The sequence below is a fragment of the Rhincodon typus genome, chromosome 24 (genome assembly GCF_021869965.1).
Source record: "Rhincodon typus isolate 14 chromosome 24, sRhiTyp1.1, whole genome shotgun sequence".
Classification (NCBI taxonomy): domain Eukaryota; kingdom Metazoa; phylum Chordata; class Chondrichthyes; order Orectolobiformes; family Rhincodontidae; genus Rhincodon; species Rhincodon typus.
In genome coordinates this window covers 23,277,989-23,296,471 of record NC_063355.1, presented here as the reverse complement: position 1 = coordinate 23,296,471, position 18,483 = coordinate 23,277,989, and the positions used below count along the sequence as shown (strand labels likewise).

Below are 18,483 nucleotides of genomic sequence, written 5' to 3'. Positions count from 1 at the left end.
TCCATCTTTGAAGCATTCTAATGGTGTCGGCCAAGCTGCATATGTGATACACCAACATGAAGGAAGACATTACAGTATTGTTAATTGTTAACTTGTGCGCCATAAATAATTGCTAAATTATTTGGCAATTGGTTTTATTTTTCAGTGGACTGATTATTTTCTGTCATCAATCATATGATGAAATTAATTTTACTGAATATTTTCAGGAGGAAGATGTTGAAGATGATGAAGCAGATGTTGAGACCAGTGAAAAAGAGGGCCTGGATTCTGAAGAAGGTGAGGTCTTAATCAGGCGTTTGGATTGCAGAACATCAGCAACTTTAGTATAAATTTTACTGTGTTAATTATTTTAATTTTCAGTGTACATCTGCACGTCAGGACCATTAGGATAAGGAAATGCAAAATAGCCAAAATTTACTCTCCCCTAAGATTGCACAGCTAAACAGGAGGCATATGATGCATACCAGAATGATGATAGGCCTGTCTGAACACTGAGAGGCTGTAGGATTGAAAATGTGACACTGTTGTTTAGGAAAGGGGCAGAAGGATAACCAAGGAAACTACAGGCCTGTCAACTTGACGTCAATAGTGAGAAAATTGATGGAGGCCATAATATGGGATAAGGTAATTTTAGAAAAAATAAGTTAATACTAGACAGTCAATATGGCTTTATCAAAGGCAGATCATATCTAATAAATTTATTTGAGTTCTTTGGCGAGGTGACACAGGCAGTGGTTGAGAGTACTGCTCTGATGTTGTATATTTAGACTTTCAAAATGCATTGATATGGTGCCTCATTGCAGGTTTGTTAGCAAATTATAAATGTTTGGTATTGATGGGTCCTTGGCAGCATGGATTAGAAGTTGGCTAAAAGATAGGAAACAGAGGCTAGATATAAGTAGGAATTTCTCAGATTAGAGACGAGTTGAAAGTGTTGTTCCCTAAGGATCAGTGTTGGGACCCTTGTGTTTTTTTTTTCTGATTAATGTAAACAATCTGGAGATGGATGTTGATGTTGAGGGCAAAAATCTGTAAATTTGCAGGTGACACTAAGCTAGGGAGAATAGCTAATTATGAAGATGACACTGAGCGACTTCAGGGGTCATTGACAAGTTGGCCAAATGGGCAGACACCTGAGAGAAGAATTGGAATACAGAGAAATGTGAGGTAATGCATTTTGATAGAAGATATGTGGAGAGACAATACAGGTTAAATGATACAACTTTAAGGGGATTACAGGAGTAGAGGGATCTCTGTGTTCATGTGCATAATTCTTTGAATTTGGCCAGGCAAATTGAAATAGTTGTTAAGAAGGGTTATAGGATCCTTGGGTTTATAAATAGACGTATAAAGTGTAAAACAAGGAAATGATGCCACGCCTCTACAAATCATTGGACAGACTACTTTTGGAATATTGTGTTCAGTCTTAGGTACTTTATTTAAAGAAGGATGTTAAAACCTTGGAGAGAGCATAAAAGAGTATTACTAGAATGAGACCAGGAATGCAGGATTTTAGATCCAAGAAAAGGTTAGAGAAATTGGGCTTATTCTTCTTGGAGCAGAGAAGATTACGAGGTGACCTTATTTAGGTGTTCAAAATTAAGAACAATTTTGATAGAGTAAGAAAGGATATTCTGTTTCCACTAGTTGGTACATCAGTAATTAAGGGTTGCAATTTCAAGATTGTCGACAAGAGAGCTAGGTGTGAGATGAAGAGAAACTTTGTTATTCAGGATTGCCAGGATTTGGAACGCGCTGTTTGGGAGCGTGGTGGAGGTGGATTCCACACGATGTTCAAAAAGAGAACTGGGTATATATTTGAAAGTGATGAATTTAGATAGGAATGGAGAATGGATACCTCTTTTGGGAGCTGGTAGAGACACGAATAGACCAAATGGCCGCCTCCTATTATTCTACTTGTTATCCCTGGTTGCAAGAAAGTCCCCACTTCTGATGTTTGAAATTCTAGAAGTAGTGCCTCCCATTTTGAGTCTTCTGTGTTACATTCCATTTTCCCAAATAAGGATTAGCCAGCCTAATTATAGCCTTTAAGTGTCACTATTGCAGCGCCGGGTAGGAAGTATGTGATGGAGGTATAGATTGCTATTCTCCAAATATTGATTTTCCCTCCGTGACTGAAATATAGTGAATTGGATAGCAAGTGAACTTCCTATTATTCTTTTACTGTGCAAGACCTACTAGTGTATAATCGTACTGAGTGCTGTTACTGTAATTGGTTATGCCTTTTTCATTTGAGCTTAGGAGAATGAGGGTGAAACATACAAGATTCTGAGGGGGCTTGACAAGGTAGAGATGTTGAGAAGATGGATCTCAAACTATGCTGTACAGTTACATAATAAGAAGACACTCATTTAAAACAAAGGAATTTATACTCCCAGAAGGTAATGAATGCCTGGAATTCCTGACCCCAGAGAGTTATGAATGCTAGATCACGAAGTATTTAAAGAGAAGGTAGATTTTTGAACCATCAGGCAGAAGAGGGCAATGAGGAACTGGCATGAAAGAGCAGTTTGATCTTTTGAATGGGGAGCAGACTTAAGGAGTCAAATGACCTACTCCTCATATTTCTCTCTTTATGCCCCATGCAGCCTTTTGCTTTCCTTCTGATTTACATAACAGATGCTGCAAATAATATTGCAATCTCTATATTTACAGATGAAGTGATCAGTGTTGCTTCATCCAAAGTAGAAGGGGAATATTCAGAAGACAGCGATGAATCTTCAGAATATGAATCTAGCTCTGAAGATGAAGAGGAAGAGGAGGAGGAGGAAGAAGAGAAAGAAAAACTGCCACTATTACAAGGGACTGAAGTACAGGTGGAAGAAGCAGCCGGAGAAGTGGAAGAGGTAGTCGATGCCCCAAATGATGTTACCTTAGAAACTCCAGCAGAAACTGAATCAAGATTATTACCTGTTTCATCGCCAGAAGGAGTTCCAGGTAGATACAACTGCTAGCTTAATATCTTGTTACAATTAGGAATCAAACTTTGCAGTTTTTATTTGCAAATCCTTTGTTGTGAAATTCTAAATGTCAATCTTCAGATTTTATCAGTGTCATTAAGAAATATTGAAATCCAATTAACATTAGAGTTAGATTCTCCAGTGCAAGGACACAGATACTCTGTGGGAAGTGGGGCTTCTACAAATCTGCTTCAATGTTGGCTGCATCCAAAATATAAAAGATGGGATAATTAGAGTAATTAGGGTGGATATTCATATCCTACTGTTAGGATTCTTTCACTTCGGGACAGGAAGAGCAGTTTCAAAAGATGAGTGATTTGTACCAAATTTCTTTGAGCTCTGCCATCCAGAAGCACAGTTTCCATGCCTAAAAAGTCAGAAAAATTAAGATTAAAAAAAAAGAACTGCGGATCTGAACCAGAAACCGAAATTGCTGCCAAAACTCAGCAGGTCCAGCAACATCTGTGAAAATATCATAGAGCCAGAATTTTGAGCCTGGTGATCCTTCTCCAGAACTGGCAACAGCTAGGAAAATATGGTATTTATGCTGATGACAGTGGAGTGAGCAGATAGGTGGAGAGGGAGCCCAGGGAGGGGGAGAGAGAGAGAGAGAGAAAAAGGTAGGAAGGCAAGGGATTGCTGATAATAAATTAGAGAAGAAGAGAGGTTAGATAGGTGATAAAGGGGACTATGAGCAGGTGAAAGTGGGTTGGCTGTGCTGAAATCAGCCCATTTTCATGACAGGACCGGGGATGTGGCAAGAGGTAAATAGGTGATCTGTTTCAATTTTTGAGGACAGGCTGACGACAGATATCCATTACAAATCCACCAACTCCCACAGTTACCTTAACTATCCATCCTCACACCTGCTTCCTGTAAGGACTCCATGCCATTCTTCCAGTTTTTCCATCCCCGTTGCATATGTTTTAATGATACCACCTTCCACAGGGGGGCCTCAAATGTCCATATTTTTCCTCAACTGAGGATTCCCCATTACCATGGTATACAGGGCCCTTAGCCATATCATCTTCCATGGCTTATTATCAAGCATCTCCTACCTTTCTGTTTCTCTCTCGGAGCTCCCTCTTCACTTATCTAAAACGCCCGCTTAGTCATCAGCATAAATACTACCTTTCTCTCGCTGCTACTAGTTCAGAAGGAGGGGCACTCGACTCAAGACATGAACTGTGTTTTCTCTTCACAAATCCTGCTGAGCTTCTCTAGCAATTTCTGTTTCTGTTTGTGTCAGATCTCTGGCATACACAGTTCTTTGTTGTACTTTAATATGATAAAATGGTTATTTTAACCTGATGGGGCTATATAACATGGTTGGAGACTCATGTGAAGCATAGATGCTTTTATTGACCAGTTGAGCTAAATAGCTGATTTCTCTGCTGTAGACTCAATGATGAAATTGAGAATTTTCTCCTTTAAGATAGAGAATGTTAAGTAGAGATTTAAGAGATGAGTTCATTATTGAGGTGTTTTGATAGTGACGATAGGCAGAAACTATCACCAGTGGGTAGGTAATTGGAGGACAGATTTAAAATTATTGTCAAAAAGCCAGGGAGAAAGCGAGATTTTCTTTGTTCAATGTATTGTTGTGATCTGGAATACATTGCCTGAAAGGATAGTGGAAGCAGATTTAGTCATAAGTTTCGGTTGGAAATTGGATGACTGCTTAAATCAGTAAAAATTGCATAGCTATGGGCAAAGAGTGAGGGATCTTGTTGGGTACTTTCAGAGAGTTGAGGGATGGGGGCAAAGTGAAAAATGTTTTTATTTTTGCCAGTGTCTTAAATCTGCAGGCAGGTTATTACTAAGTAATCTTTATTTGAATGATCCATTCACCTTTCTTGCAGCAGTGGAGCCTGAGACAGACATTGAATTGGAACCTGAAATATCTGAGTCTCAAAAGGCAAACCTCGCTGAGGATGTTCGAACGCACAGGCCACCCACGCCAACAGGAGCCTTTGCTGCTCTTTCTGTTATTAAAGGTAGTGTTCTGAACAAGTCTGATGACAGTGACTCCGAGATGCGTAATAAAATGAAGTTCACCTCACCATCAGCAGATGAGGATGATGGTCTTCCACGCACGCCTGGCAGAGAAATCTCAATCCATTCTGACTCTGACACTTCCATGTCATCCCTTGTCAAACCATCTGTCTCCATACCAGCGATCCCTCCAACACCTGGAAGACAGGAGGTCCCTGTGGTCATCAGATCACCCGTTCCTGAACATCCAGTTTTAGTGAAAACAGCATCTGAAGATGGTCCACCAAGAACTCCTGGGCGTGATTTTGTGGCCGATTCTGCAAAAAGTTTAACAACGTCTCTGAGCACTGAGACCGTTCCACCGACACCAGGAAGTGAAGGACCATTGACAGGAAACAGCTTGATTCTGAGCTCACCTCACATTCCTGGTAGTCCTTTTACATACCCATCTCAGTCTCCTGGAGTAAACTCTGGAGTTCCTCGCACTCCAGGCAGAGACTTTAATTTTTCTGCAGCTTTCCCTGAAGCAAATACTGCTGTATCTCCATTATTGGCATCCAAAAAGCCTTCATTGGATGGAGAAAAAGAAAATCTAATTTCTTCTAGTACATCCCCATTGCTGGGTGTGAATAGTTTGCTACCCCCTTCCCTTCCTGTCACTTTCATTACACCGCCTAATTTCCCACTGGACCTTGGATTATTGTCTGATTCCTCATTGAGTTCATCTATAAAACCCACAATTGTGCCAAATAACAGGGAAAAATTGGAAGACGAAAACAAACCAGAAACTGAGATAGCATTAATTTTGTCAGAACCAGTACCTTCTTTACCTCTCAGCAGTGTTCCAAACCAAAAGATTCCACATCACAAGATCAGCTATGCAAAGGAAAAGCCAGTGTCTCAGCCACCAGTCCCTAGTCTTGATTCCCAATTGATAGAGGAATCAAAGATTAAAGTTGGTAGTAAGCTACAGTCTCCCCTACAGGCCAGCATAATTCAAGCTGATAATAAAGATCTCTATAATAAGTGGAGTGATGATCAGTTTGGTGTGAAAGACCCAGCAGCTGTTATGTTAGACTTTAGGGAAGATGTCTACTTACAAAAGGTTAAACCTTCTGCAGAGGAAAGTGCCATGATTAACACTGATACATTTTGGGACTGTAGAAGCAAAAAACTAAAAGAATCTGATAGGTTGGCTTTGAAAGAACTGCAGATAAAGGTCAAAATTGAAGATGAGGAAGATGATGATGAAGAATATGAAGATGATGAAGATGATAAGCAAGAAAAAGCTAAACTTAGGGAACGATGGACTCGGAGGCATAGGAGAAAACATGAGGATGCTTGGTATGATGATATTCTATCAGCTGAATCTTCACCACCTAGGTCACTATTTAAACCCCGTTCAGAATTTGAGGAGATGACCATTTTGTATGACATATGGAATGAAGGAATGGATGAGGAAGATATTAAATTTATGAAGATTACCTATGACCGAATGCTTCTGCAGGATAATTGCATGGACTGTCTGAATGACACACTGTGGGTTCACCATCCTCATATCCTTTCAAATTATGATACTTGTATTGTGTCTATGGCAACAATTTTTCTTGAGCATGATCACTTATGACTTTTGAAAGAAGATAGTTTTATGCTACATTGCAGATCATTGTCAATTATGTCTCACTTTTAAATTTCTCTGTGTTGATTAATAGACAAGTCAATTAGTGGAAAATAATTCAGCTCTTGTACATATTCTTTAGTTAGAATAACTTAGCTGTTTATTCCTATTCACAGTAATACGTCAGAACATCCCGTGTTGAATATTTTCCTATTCTGTTTCTAATTGTAATGATCACAACCTTGAAGCACTCTCCAATTATTGTGTGGCATTGAATAAGTGGGGGAAATTCAATTTGTGCATACAGAGTTTGAAGCTAAAATGTGAACCAAGCCTTCTGTGGCTGATTTGAAAAATGCATTTTTTAATGTGGTTCAGGTCATCTGTACCAAGATGATTCAATGTCAAGCCCTGGTCTGTACTGAGTTGGGTGTTACATGATAACCACTCCAGTTTACACTCTGTTTCTCCAAGCTAACAATGCAAATAGCAACTCATGTAGACTTCACATTGGAAGAGAAAACATAGATTGAAGGGATGTATCACCCTGTTAAACATTGGATATTCTGCAGTCTTCACCATGTCTACAGGAGTAAATCATTTCCAAGATGCATATTCCATTTCAAATTAAACAACTTTATTTATTCACTCCACAGACACTTTCTGACTTGCTGTATGTTTGTTTTGATTTGAACTTCTCTAGTCTACATTAATGTTCCCTTCCTGTTGCAATGGTACAAATAAACCATTGCAAGACAGAAACTAGCTATCATAAATATTGGTCAGTTTTAACATTTAGTGTTGCTGCAGCAGAATATTAGACATTTATGATGGTATGTGTCTATCTTGTAGAATTACATTTACTAATTAAAGATACGTTTTTGTTTATTTAAATGAAAATCTGAAAGCAGCATTTGCTTTACAACTTTAATTAGTTTAAATACATTTGAGTTCCTTGCCAGCTCTTTATGCCTATTCATCCGTTTCAAAAATATCATCTGACATAGTTTCTGTTAACAAACATTTCTTACTGTAACACATTTTTGAATAATGTCTTCCCAGTCAACATTTCATGTTGAAATTGGTTTTGTCAACGTTTAAAATAGCAAAAGCTTTTTCCAACGTAACTATTTTTAAATGTTGTATTTTGTCGATGAATCAAACAAAATGCTTCTTGAGCAACAACTGTCAATTTTTTCCCCAGAAACTGAAATATCTAATGCCCAAGCTAAGCTTTTAAACAATTTAAAGTAAATTAAAAATACACAGCTTTCATTGCATGTTAACAAATGTACCTTTTTGTTTCTTTTAATGTCTTTTCCAAAAGTTTTTACTTGAAGGCCTCAATTACATTCAAAGGCATTGTTTCCATTCAGATAATCGAGCAATGTGCAGGGTTATAAGGAAAAGGCAGTTGAATGACACCAAGAGATAATGTTCATTCAGAGAACCAGAGCAGACATGATGGGCTGAATGGCTTCCTTCTGCACTGTAACATCTGCGTTTCCACATCTAAATTATCAGCCTTGATCGGAAAATTTTATCTCAACAATTATTCATCTCTGCATTCTGAGCACATATACTTACTGTGTTTCCCAACACGCTATCTGTGCATCTTCATGACTTGGAATTTGCCTCTCGAGAAATTTTTAAAAATTCTTTCCTTTTTCTGAAAGACTTTGAAAGAAAATAGAGATTAAATTCTTAAATCTTCATTTTGAACCAGTCTGACACTAAACTGTCTTTGTTATTATGAATGTAAAAGACCTAAAATTAGAGTAGGTATTGACCTTTTCGGTCACATATGACCGATGTGTTTATTTTAAAAAATTAGTTACTATGTCTATCATTTGAAATTTCAATTTAGGAAAAGTCTAAACTATTTTCAAAACTTAATTTCTTTAAAAACTTAAACTGTTAAACGTGTAAAATACAACTTAATTTTTGATTATTTAGTGGAAATTGATTTTGGGGATTGTACTGGTGCACCCAAAGGTAAATTTCATGTCCCAGTCCATTATATGCAATATATTAATAAGTGCTTTAAGCCATTCTTATCAAGTGTACATTGCTGACTTGCCATAGGTTTGGATAAAGTGATAGCCACATGCATTCAATTTGGTAGAAAACATCATACATTCACTTACATATTTATTAAATTAGGCACATGAATTTTCAGTTTATCATTTTACCAGTTCATCAGTTCATGAACAATTCTACAAAATACCAACAGAAGCCATACAAGTAAGGGTGTTGGTTGTTTCCTAATCAGGAATACAATTAGTTACACTGGAATGCCCAGTTGGGCTCATGGCTAATGTATTGAATGACCTTGTTCTAAAGAAATAATCTAAAGGCAGAAACTAGTTAGCAACAAGAAAAGTGATGGAGGTATTGGGCGGATGGTATGGTCTTCGGGGGCATATACCCAATGGCAGAAAGCAGGCTTTAGGCAGATCAAGCAAAGACTGATGGATGGAAATACAGAAGGGGATTAGGCCCGTCTGTTGGGAAATGGATCAGCTGTAGTTTGCTTCCTAATCGTCTGGGCTGTTCTCCTCTCAAGGCACTTACTGTTGTGGCTATCTACCCCTGCTATCCATCAATTATTGCCAGACTCTGAATATCCTGTACCTTGTTTTTTGTTTAGGCCTCAGCACTCTCATAACTCTCAATTTGCTCTTCAAGAATTCTATCTCCAATTCCCGAGGTCACAGGACCATCTCTGTGCTCACATTCCCAGTTTCTCTCTGATCTTGGAAACTGCAGCAACATTTCAGAATGTCCCCCTATTCTAGCAGCTGGACCTCAAAATTATGGTACACTTGGAAAATCTATTCCACTGAAGCCCCACTACCTACATCCAATGCTTATATTGGTATTCTTGGTGATAATAATTGCCATCACACTGCTGTACTTACTAAACCTTTGACTCTCGGCATTGCCACATGTGACGTGCTTCTGTTAATTCTAATCTTGCATGTTGTGCATACTTTGTTTACTTCCAATTGAATATTTTCTATAAATGCTTACATGCAAACCTATAAAATGCAGAAAAGTCTTCACTAAGCATGTCTGCATTCATAGTAGAAAAGCTTAACCTAACATTTTAGTTGCAAACTAAGTAATCATTTTGCCATTATGGTTTGTTAATTAACCAAAATGCTTCATCATTTTTAAAAATTTCATCCCTGTCTATCACACTGCTGCATGTTGGTTTTATTAAGGAATGTTTAGAGAATGTATTAAGTGAAGTAACACGAGCATACACATTATTTTCACATCCCAGTATGAATTTATTTTAAAATAAATTAGTTGAATTTTAGAATCAAACAGAAAACATCTATATTATATAGATGGTTAGAAAATGTGAATATTCCAATTGCAGTAAGAGACACAAATGAGAGACTGGAAAGATATCAATAATAAACATAGCAAAGATTCAGTCATATACTTCCAGGAACCAACCAGTAATCACTAAACTTAACTTAGAAAGTTATCAACCAGTGTTGTGTCCTGGATGCCTCAACTTCTGCTATTAGGAAGCATTGATGTTACTCCCATCCCCTTACTCCCAATACACTCATGAATGCAATTATCAGGAATCCACCAGTGAGTCAAATTGCATTCCAACCACAAGACTACTAAACATTGCATTCCACTACCATTGATGCCCATCTCCTAGACCCATACCAACAATTTAATGTCATTGCTGTCAAATCTTACTATTCTAGGAGTACAAAGTATTGGAGCACCTCCAGTATAAGCAAACACTGCTCCCACATGTCCTCCTGCTAGATATTAGATAATTAATTCAAAAATAATGCATTGATAAAGAAGCATAAAGGTTGATTACCGCAGAATAATGGATTCCCATAGAACTTTACCCCCAATGCACTAATATAAAAAAAAAGCCCTAACAATTATAAACATGATATTTGGTTTATTCAGCAAATCAGTAATCTGACCTTTTTCTTCCTAACATGACACAAACAATCCCAGTTAATGAAGTAGCATATCCTCCAAATCATAATGCAGTAAAAGTGTTAATATCGTTTATAACATCCTGCCTAATTATGTTTTTAATTAATTTAGCAGAAAATTACTTGTATCAATTTGTGGATTTTTTATTTTGAGGGTACTTTTTATAATTTGGCTACCATCTATGAGGAAGGTGAAAGTGGAGATGTTCAAATATTTCAGATGGAAATTGAAGAGATACTCGAAGAAACAAACTTGCAGGGTTATGAGGTTGATCGGGAGAAATGGTACTGACTAGGATGCTATACAGATAGCCGGTGTTGATGGGACAAGTGGCTTCTGTCTGTGTTGTTATGACTCTGTGACTCTGACTTGTAGTTCAAAGCAAGACTATGAGAAAAGCTCACTGTTTTAAACCTCTTTTGGTTAGAAAGTTACCTGTTGCATTTCAGAATTTCTCCTTAACATTGTGCACATACTTATAGTTCCACTATTAAGAAAAAGAAAAAAGAAGACGGAATAAGGGAGCATGTCACAGGCTGTGCCCGCAGTGAAGGCTATTACAAAATCAGTAACAAGGACAAAGCGAAATACCTCAACATCAGTGGCACATTAGCCGATGAGCCACCGACTGACACACAAGTAAGATTACGAAGTAGAGAGAACATTTGAAATTGATTCCAATTCCCTAATATTTGCCAATTCCTTTCTCCAGACTTGCTTTATATTTGAAGTTCAAAGTTAAATTCTGAAGCAACTTTAGAACTCGCGCGGCAATTTCTTTTAATATGCAGCTTGATTATTGACTAAAACAATTCCATTGATTTTTTTTTTCCCCTGGGTGTTGGGTTCATTCAAGCTAAACTAAATTGCTTGGTGTATTTCTGTAGTGTGTGGAACTAGTGACTGTGTTGTCTCCCCCTGCTTTTAATTGTTTTAATAGGGTTGTGGGGATTATTAATTTACACATGTGAAAGGAGGACGTTAAGTTTGCACTATTTTTTAAATGCTAGATCTGCACATGTGCAATGGTCATAAACATTCTATGTTTGAGATGTTTGATTTCACACTTGCTGTTTACAATTCAGAGTTTAGTTTTAATACCTTGAAACAGGTCATCACTTGCTCGTTGTAGAGCTGTTCTAGATCGCAATGAAGTATCATTGTGTGTGTGTTACAGTAGATTTACCAGCGTATGTGAATACCCTTTAAAGAATGTCATGGCCTAAGTATGGTATTCTATTAATCGATTGAAAAGACCAAGTGGAGTAAAATGTTGTGACAGTTTACTGTTGTGCTAATTAGTGCATGTTAGTAGTTTCTCTGCAAACTTTTCTATCAAGTAAACAGTATTTGGTAGTTGCATAAAAATGAGTTATGTATTATTGAGGTGGTATATTGTATGGTTTTTAAAATACTTTTTATTCATGCATGGGACGTGGGCATTGCTGTTTGGCCAGCATTCATTGCCCATCCCTACTTGCCCTTCTGAAGGTGGTGAGCCACCACCTTGAACCACTGCAGTGGGTTGTGCTGTGGGTTGACCTACAATGTCATTAGGGAGGGAATTCCAGCATTTTGACCCACTGACATCGAAGGACTAGTGATGTATTTCCAAGTCAGGATGGTGAGTGGCTTGGAGGGGATCCTACATATGGTGGTGTTCCCATGTATCTGCTGCCCTTGTCCTTCTAGATGGAAGTGGTCATGGGTTTGGAAGTTACTGCCTTAAAATCTTTGGTGAATTTCTGCAGTGCATCTTGTGAACAGTACACACTGCTGCTACTGAGTGTCAGTGGATGTGGTGCCGATCAATCAGCCTGCTTTGTCCTGGATGGTGTCAGGCTTCTTGAGTGTTGTTGGAGCTGCACCCATCTAGGCAAGTGGGTGTATTCCATCACACTGCTGACTTGTGCCTTGTCGATAGTGGACAGACTTTGAGCAGTCAGGAGGTGAGTTACTTCCTGGCCTCTGACCGGTTCTTGAAGCAACTATATTTGTACAGCAAGTCCAGTTGAGTTTTTGATCGATAGCAACCCCAAAGATACTAATAGTGGTCAATTCAGTGATGGTAACATCGTTGACTGTCGAGGGGTGGTGGTTAAATGATGTCTCATTGGTGATGATCATTACCTGGCATTTGTGTAGCGCTAATGTTACTTGCCACTTGACAGCCCAAGCATGGATATTGTCTAGATTTTGTAGCATTTGAATATGGGCTGCTTCAGTATCTGATGAATTGTAAATGGTCCTGAACATTATGCAATCATTGGTGAACTTCTGGCTGAAGATTGCTGTGAATGCTTCAGCCTTGTCTTTTGCACTAATGTGTTGGGCTCTTCCCCCATTGAGGATGGGGATATTTGTGCAACCACCTCCTCCAGTGAGTTGCTTAATTGTCCACCACCATTCACGACTGAATGTGGTAGGATTGCAGAGGTTAGATCTGATCTGTTGGTTGTGGGATCGCTTAGTTCTCTCTGTCACTTGCTGCTTGTGCTGAGTGGTATGCAAGTAGTCCTGTTTGGTGGCTTCACCAGATTGATACCTCATCTTCAGGTATGCCTGGTGATGCTCCTGGCATGCCCTCCTGCACTCTCCATTGAACCAGGGTTGATCCCCTGGCTTGATGGTAGTGACTGAGTTGGGATATGCCCGGCCATGAGGTTACAGATTGTATTGGAGTACAACTCAATTGTTGTTGATGGCTCTCAATCCTTATGGATGCCCAGTCTTGCTAGATCTGTTCAAAATCTGTCTCATTTAGCACGGTGATGGTGCCACATAACATGATGGAGGGTATTCTCAATATGAAGGAGGGATTTCATCTTCATAATGACTGTACGGTGGTCACTTTTACTTATACTGTCATGGACAGATGCAGCTGCAGCTGGCAGATTGGTAAGGATGAGGTCAAGTATGTTTTTCCCTCTTGTTGGTTCCCTCACCACCTGCTGCAGACCCAGGCTATTAGCTATGTCCTTTAGGACCTGGTCAGCTCCATTAGTATTGCTGACATTGAAATCTTGCCCTCGAGTGTACATTTTGCACCCTCGCCACCCCCCGTGATTCCTCCAAATGTTCAGCATGGAGGAGTACTGATTCTTCAGCTGAGGGAAGACGGTGCCTACTAATCAGCAGGGAGTTTCCTTGCCTGTGTTTCACCTGAAGCCATGAAACTTGATGGGGGTGAGAAGTCAATGTTGAGGACATGTTCAAACCTTTGAGTAGAGGAGTTGGGACGTCATGTTGAGGTCGTACAGGACGTTAGTAAGGCCGTTTCTAGAATACCGTGTGCTGTTCTGCTTGCCCTGTTATAAGAAGGACACTATTAAACTCGGGAGGATTCAGAAAAGATTTACCAGGAGTGGAGGGTTTGAGTTATAAAAATAGACTATATAGACTGAGGTCTTTTTCACTGGAGCGAAGGAGGTTAAAGGGTGACCTTATCAAAGTTTATAAAATTATAAGGGGCATAGATAAGGTGAATAGCAAAGGTATTTTGCCTGAAGTGGAGGAGTTCAAAACTAGGGAACATGTTTTTAAAGTGAAAGGAGAAATATTTTGAAAAGGACATGAGAGCCAACTTTTTTTTTTTACAGAGTGATTAGTGTATGGAATGAACTGCCAGAGGAAGTGGTGGATGCAGGAACAGTTACAACATTTAAAAGACATTTGGATAAGTACATGAGTAGGAAAGGTTTGGAGGGATATGCGTTGGGAGCAGGGAGGTGGGACGAGTTTAGTTTGGGAATATGGTTGGCATTAACTAGATGGCCTGAAGGATCTGTTTCCATGCTGTATGACTCCCAGTGTAACTCCCTCCCAAATATTTGCCACTGTGCCGCCACCACTGCTGGGTCTGTCCTGCTGGTGGGACAGGATGTATCCAGGGATGGTGATAGTGGGTCTGGGACATTGTCTCTAAGGTATGATTTCCGTGAGCATGACTATGTTGCTTGACTATTCTGTGAGATAGCTCTCCCAATTTTGGCACTAGCCCCGGTAAGGAGGACTTTGCAGGGTCTACTGGGCTGTTTCTGCCATTTGCCTAGGTCAGTGCCAGGTGGTTCATCCAGTTTGATTTCTTTGTTGAGACTTTGTAGCGACTTTGTAGCGATGGATACAGCTGAATGGCTTGGTAGGCCATTTGAGAGGGCAGTTGAGAGTCAACCACATTGCTGTTGGTCTGGAGTCACATGTAGGCCAGACCAGGTGAGGATGGTAGATTTCCTTCCCTGAAGGGCATTAATGAGCTAGGTGGGTGTTTTTTCCCAATAATCAACAATGGTTTCATTGTCATTACTAGATTCTTACTTCCAGATATTTTTTATTGAATTCAAATTCCACCATCTGTTGTGGCAGGATTCAAACTCAGTTCCCTGGAACATTAGCTGTTATTTCCTCCTGAATAAAGAATTGTGACCCCCTAATAAAAATCAAAACCAGAGCCCTGAACATAATGGCAAACAGTAATGGATTTTTTTCTTATTTCTGTGATCAAATTGAGTTATGTTGTGAATATATGTAAAGTATATATTCTGTGTTGCTTCATCTGAGTAACACTGTTCTCCCATTCCTCATATGGTTAGTAAGTTTGCGATGACTCCAGAATTGGTGGTATAGTCGACTGTGAAGAAGATTATCTAAGATTACAAAGAGATCTTGATCAATTGGCCAATGGGCTGAGGAGTGGCAGATGGAGTTTAATTTGGATAAATGTGAGGTGTTGCATTTTGGTAAAACTAATAAGAGAAGGAGGTATAAAGTTAATGGTAGGGCCTGGGTTGTGTTGTTGAACAGACACCTGGGGTACAGGTACATAGTTCTTTGAAAATTGTGTCACTGGTAAACAGGGTGGTAAAGAAAGCATTTGGCACACTTACCTTCATTGTTCAGACCATTGAGTATAGGAGTTGAGACGTCATGTTGCAGCTGTACAGGATTTTGGTGAGGCCATTTTTGGAATATGTGTACAGCTCTGGTCACCCTGCTGTAGGGAGGATATTATTAAATTGGACAGGGTTCAGAAAAGATTTACCAGGATGTTGCCAGAAATGGAGGGTTTGAGTTGTAGGGAGAGACTGGACAGGCTGAGACTTTTTTCACTGGAGTGTAGGAGGTTGAGGGGTGACCTTATAGAGGTCTATAAAATCGTTTAAGGTAAATAGCAACGGCCTTTTCCCTAGGGTAGGAGAGTTCCAAACTGGAGGGCATATTTTTAAGGTGAGAGGAGGAAGATTTAAAAAAGACCTGAGGGCAGTTTGAATATGGAACGAAATGTCAGAGGAAGTGGTAGATGCAGTTACAGTTAAAACATTTAAAAGGCATTTGGACAGGTATATGACTGGGAAGGGTTTAGAGGAACATTGACCATATGCAGGCAAATGGGACTAGTTTAATTTGGGGAAACTTGGTCGGCATGGATGAGTTGGACCAAAGAGCCCGTTTCCATGCTGTATGACTCGATTTAATGTTGCTGTTTCCATTTTTTCCTTTGCCAGTGATTCAGAGTTATTGGCACTGTTTCCATTTCATGGCACTGTTCTGTGGGATTGGACTCTGCCACAGGATATGCATGAGGATCATAATTCTTGTTAAATTGTGCACTGATTTCCAACCTGCAGTGTGAATCGTTGTTGAGTCCCCTACACCATCAGTCAGGTAGGATCCAGAATTGGCAGTGAGAAGTCTGTCGAGCAGTAGAGGAGAGTGATTTTGATAGATTCCATGATTTAAAAGTGGCACTGAATTTTGTTAATGACTCTGAACATGGTACCTGTTGTATTTTGGAGATGTTTTATTTGTTTGTTAGATTGCTGTAAAGCTCAATATCACAAGGTGATGAAAGCCAATCACTTGCATGATAATCAGCAACAAAAATAGTGCATAAGGCAAATAACTATTTATACAAACTCTTCAGATTTAGTACAGGAGTGAAGTATGTTTTACAGAACCAAAACTAATAATGTGTTTTCTTTCAAACAGGGAATGAGTATTCCAGCACAACCACATGCTTCCAGTCGAGCAGGCTCAGAAAGGCGGTCAGAGCAGCGCAGACTCCTCTCGTCCTTTATGGGTGGCTTACCTGCAGATAGTGATCTCCTTAAATTTAATCAACTGAAGGTTTGTGATCTCCGTTCCATTCATTTTGGTGGTAGTTTCTAAAGCTTTCCCCAGAACAGGATCTAAGGACAAAAGACGTTTCAGTCCCACCATATGTGTTCATCCGCATTAAAACTAAACCATCTGCTACCTCAAAATTGAATGTCCTGTTTGTATAGGTGAACATAATGCATATGCCTTTTGTTAAACCACTGATTTTCTTAATATTACCCTGATCTTTTTCAGTTAGTTATTCATTTTTATTTTAAAATGTTTAAGTCTCTTGAATGTTTTGCTGAAAATTGTCCGTAAAACATTTTTTTAAAATTTATTTCCTTCTTTATTTGCTTTTCCTAAAATTATTCAATTATTTTTGCTGGTGTGTGGTTTCATAGGTACTGAACTCTCCCTGGTATCTTCCCCAAATGACAGTTTTGAGTAAGGACAGTGAGTGTCAACAAGTTATATAAATGCTGAGCTTGATTCCTGTGCAATTAGCCAAAGCCTAAACCTAAAAAGCTGCTCTCAGTGCCCTTCCTCAGACTGGATAACCCAGCACGAATTGGAGGAACAAATCTGCAGTCCACCTACTGTGTGGACTTTGTACTATTACTATCCCAGTCTATATTAGAATAATTAAAAGGGCAGAGAGACACACAGGTTTCTCAAGTTTATTCAGCAGAATTATCTATATAGTATGTTTCCAATCCAACAACAAAGAAGACATTGCAGGAGTGGGTAGGGAGAATCTGTTCCTTTTAACTGGAGGATACAGAACTAGAAGACTGACAAAGTTAGATGATTGAAGAAAGAAGCAACAGCAACATGAGGAAAGCATTTATGCACTTCAAGTCGGTAGGATCTGGAATTCACTGAAAGAGATTGTGGTGGCAGCAGATTCAAACAAGGCCTTCAAAAGAGAATTGGATAATTGTCTGAAAAGAAAAAAAAATGCTGAACTGTGGGGAAAATGTGAGGTAGAGGGACTAAGTGATTTGCTCTTGCAGAGAGCTGGCATGGACATAATGGGCTGAATGTCCTGTGTTGTAACTGTTCTAGGTAGGCATTACCACAAGATAAGCATTTATTGCCTATCCATAAATTCCCTTAACTGGGTAGTCTGCTAGGCAATTTTAGGGCGAAGTTAATAATCAGTCACATTGTTGTGAGCCTGGAGTAACACAAAGGCTGAACCAGCCAAGGATGACTGATTTCCGTCTGTAAATGATATTAATGAACAAAATGAGTTTAATGACAATCCAGTAGTGAGGTGGTCACTGTTATTGATACTTGCTTTCATTCCAAATTTATTTATTAACTGAATTTAAATTCCACAACTCCTAATGGCTATGCTCACATTCTCTATCAAATTGTGTACAATTGTGAAATAAGATATGGATCATAAACAGTACTTTGTTTTATGCATGGCTGTGTTTTAGTTATCGATGCTTACAGAAGGAGTTTTTTTTTTCAAGGAGATGAGAAACCTGTTTTAATTGCACCTTGTCACTAACAGTTCCGTAGGAAGAAGCTGAGATTTGCCAAGAGTCATATCCATGAATGGGGGCTTTTTGCCATGGAACCTATTGCAGCAGATGAAATGGTCATTGAATATGTTGGACAAAACATCAGACAGGTAAGAACTTGTTTATTTCTCACTGTATGTTTATCTCCTTTTAGGTTTGCAGAAATGTTCGGATCTCTGTAACTTGTAACACCAAAATTTGCTTCTGACACACACACACACACACACACACACACACACACACACACACACACACACACACACACACACACACACCG

The 18,483-nt window shown here is 39.1% G+C and overlaps 1 protein-coding gene across 3 annotated transcripts in view; it reads left to right on the top strand.

Moving 5' to 3' along the window:
• Positions 1–18,483, top strand: part of setd1ba (SET domain containing 1B, histone lysine methyltransferase a) — a 113,235-nt gene that overhangs the window by 87,041 nt on the left and 7,711 nt on the right. For 2 of the 3 annotated variants that reach the window (XM_020511272.2, XM_048611436.1), the window contains 6 exons: positions 207–276; positions 2,677–2,958; positions 4,844–6,532; positions 11,051–11,217; positions 16,564–16,701; positions 18,197–18,316. In XM_020511272.2, coding sequence (XP_020366861.2) covers positions 207–276; positions 2,677–2,958; positions 4,844–6,532; positions 11,051–11,217; positions 16,564–16,701; positions 18,197–18,316 — 2,466 coding nt within the window. The remainder of the gene's footprint in view (positions 1–206; positions 277–2,676; positions 2,959–4,843; positions 6,533–11,050; positions 11,218–16,563; positions 16,702–18,196; positions 18,317–18,483) is intronic. The other variant, XM_048611438.1, reaches the window with a different exon arrangement.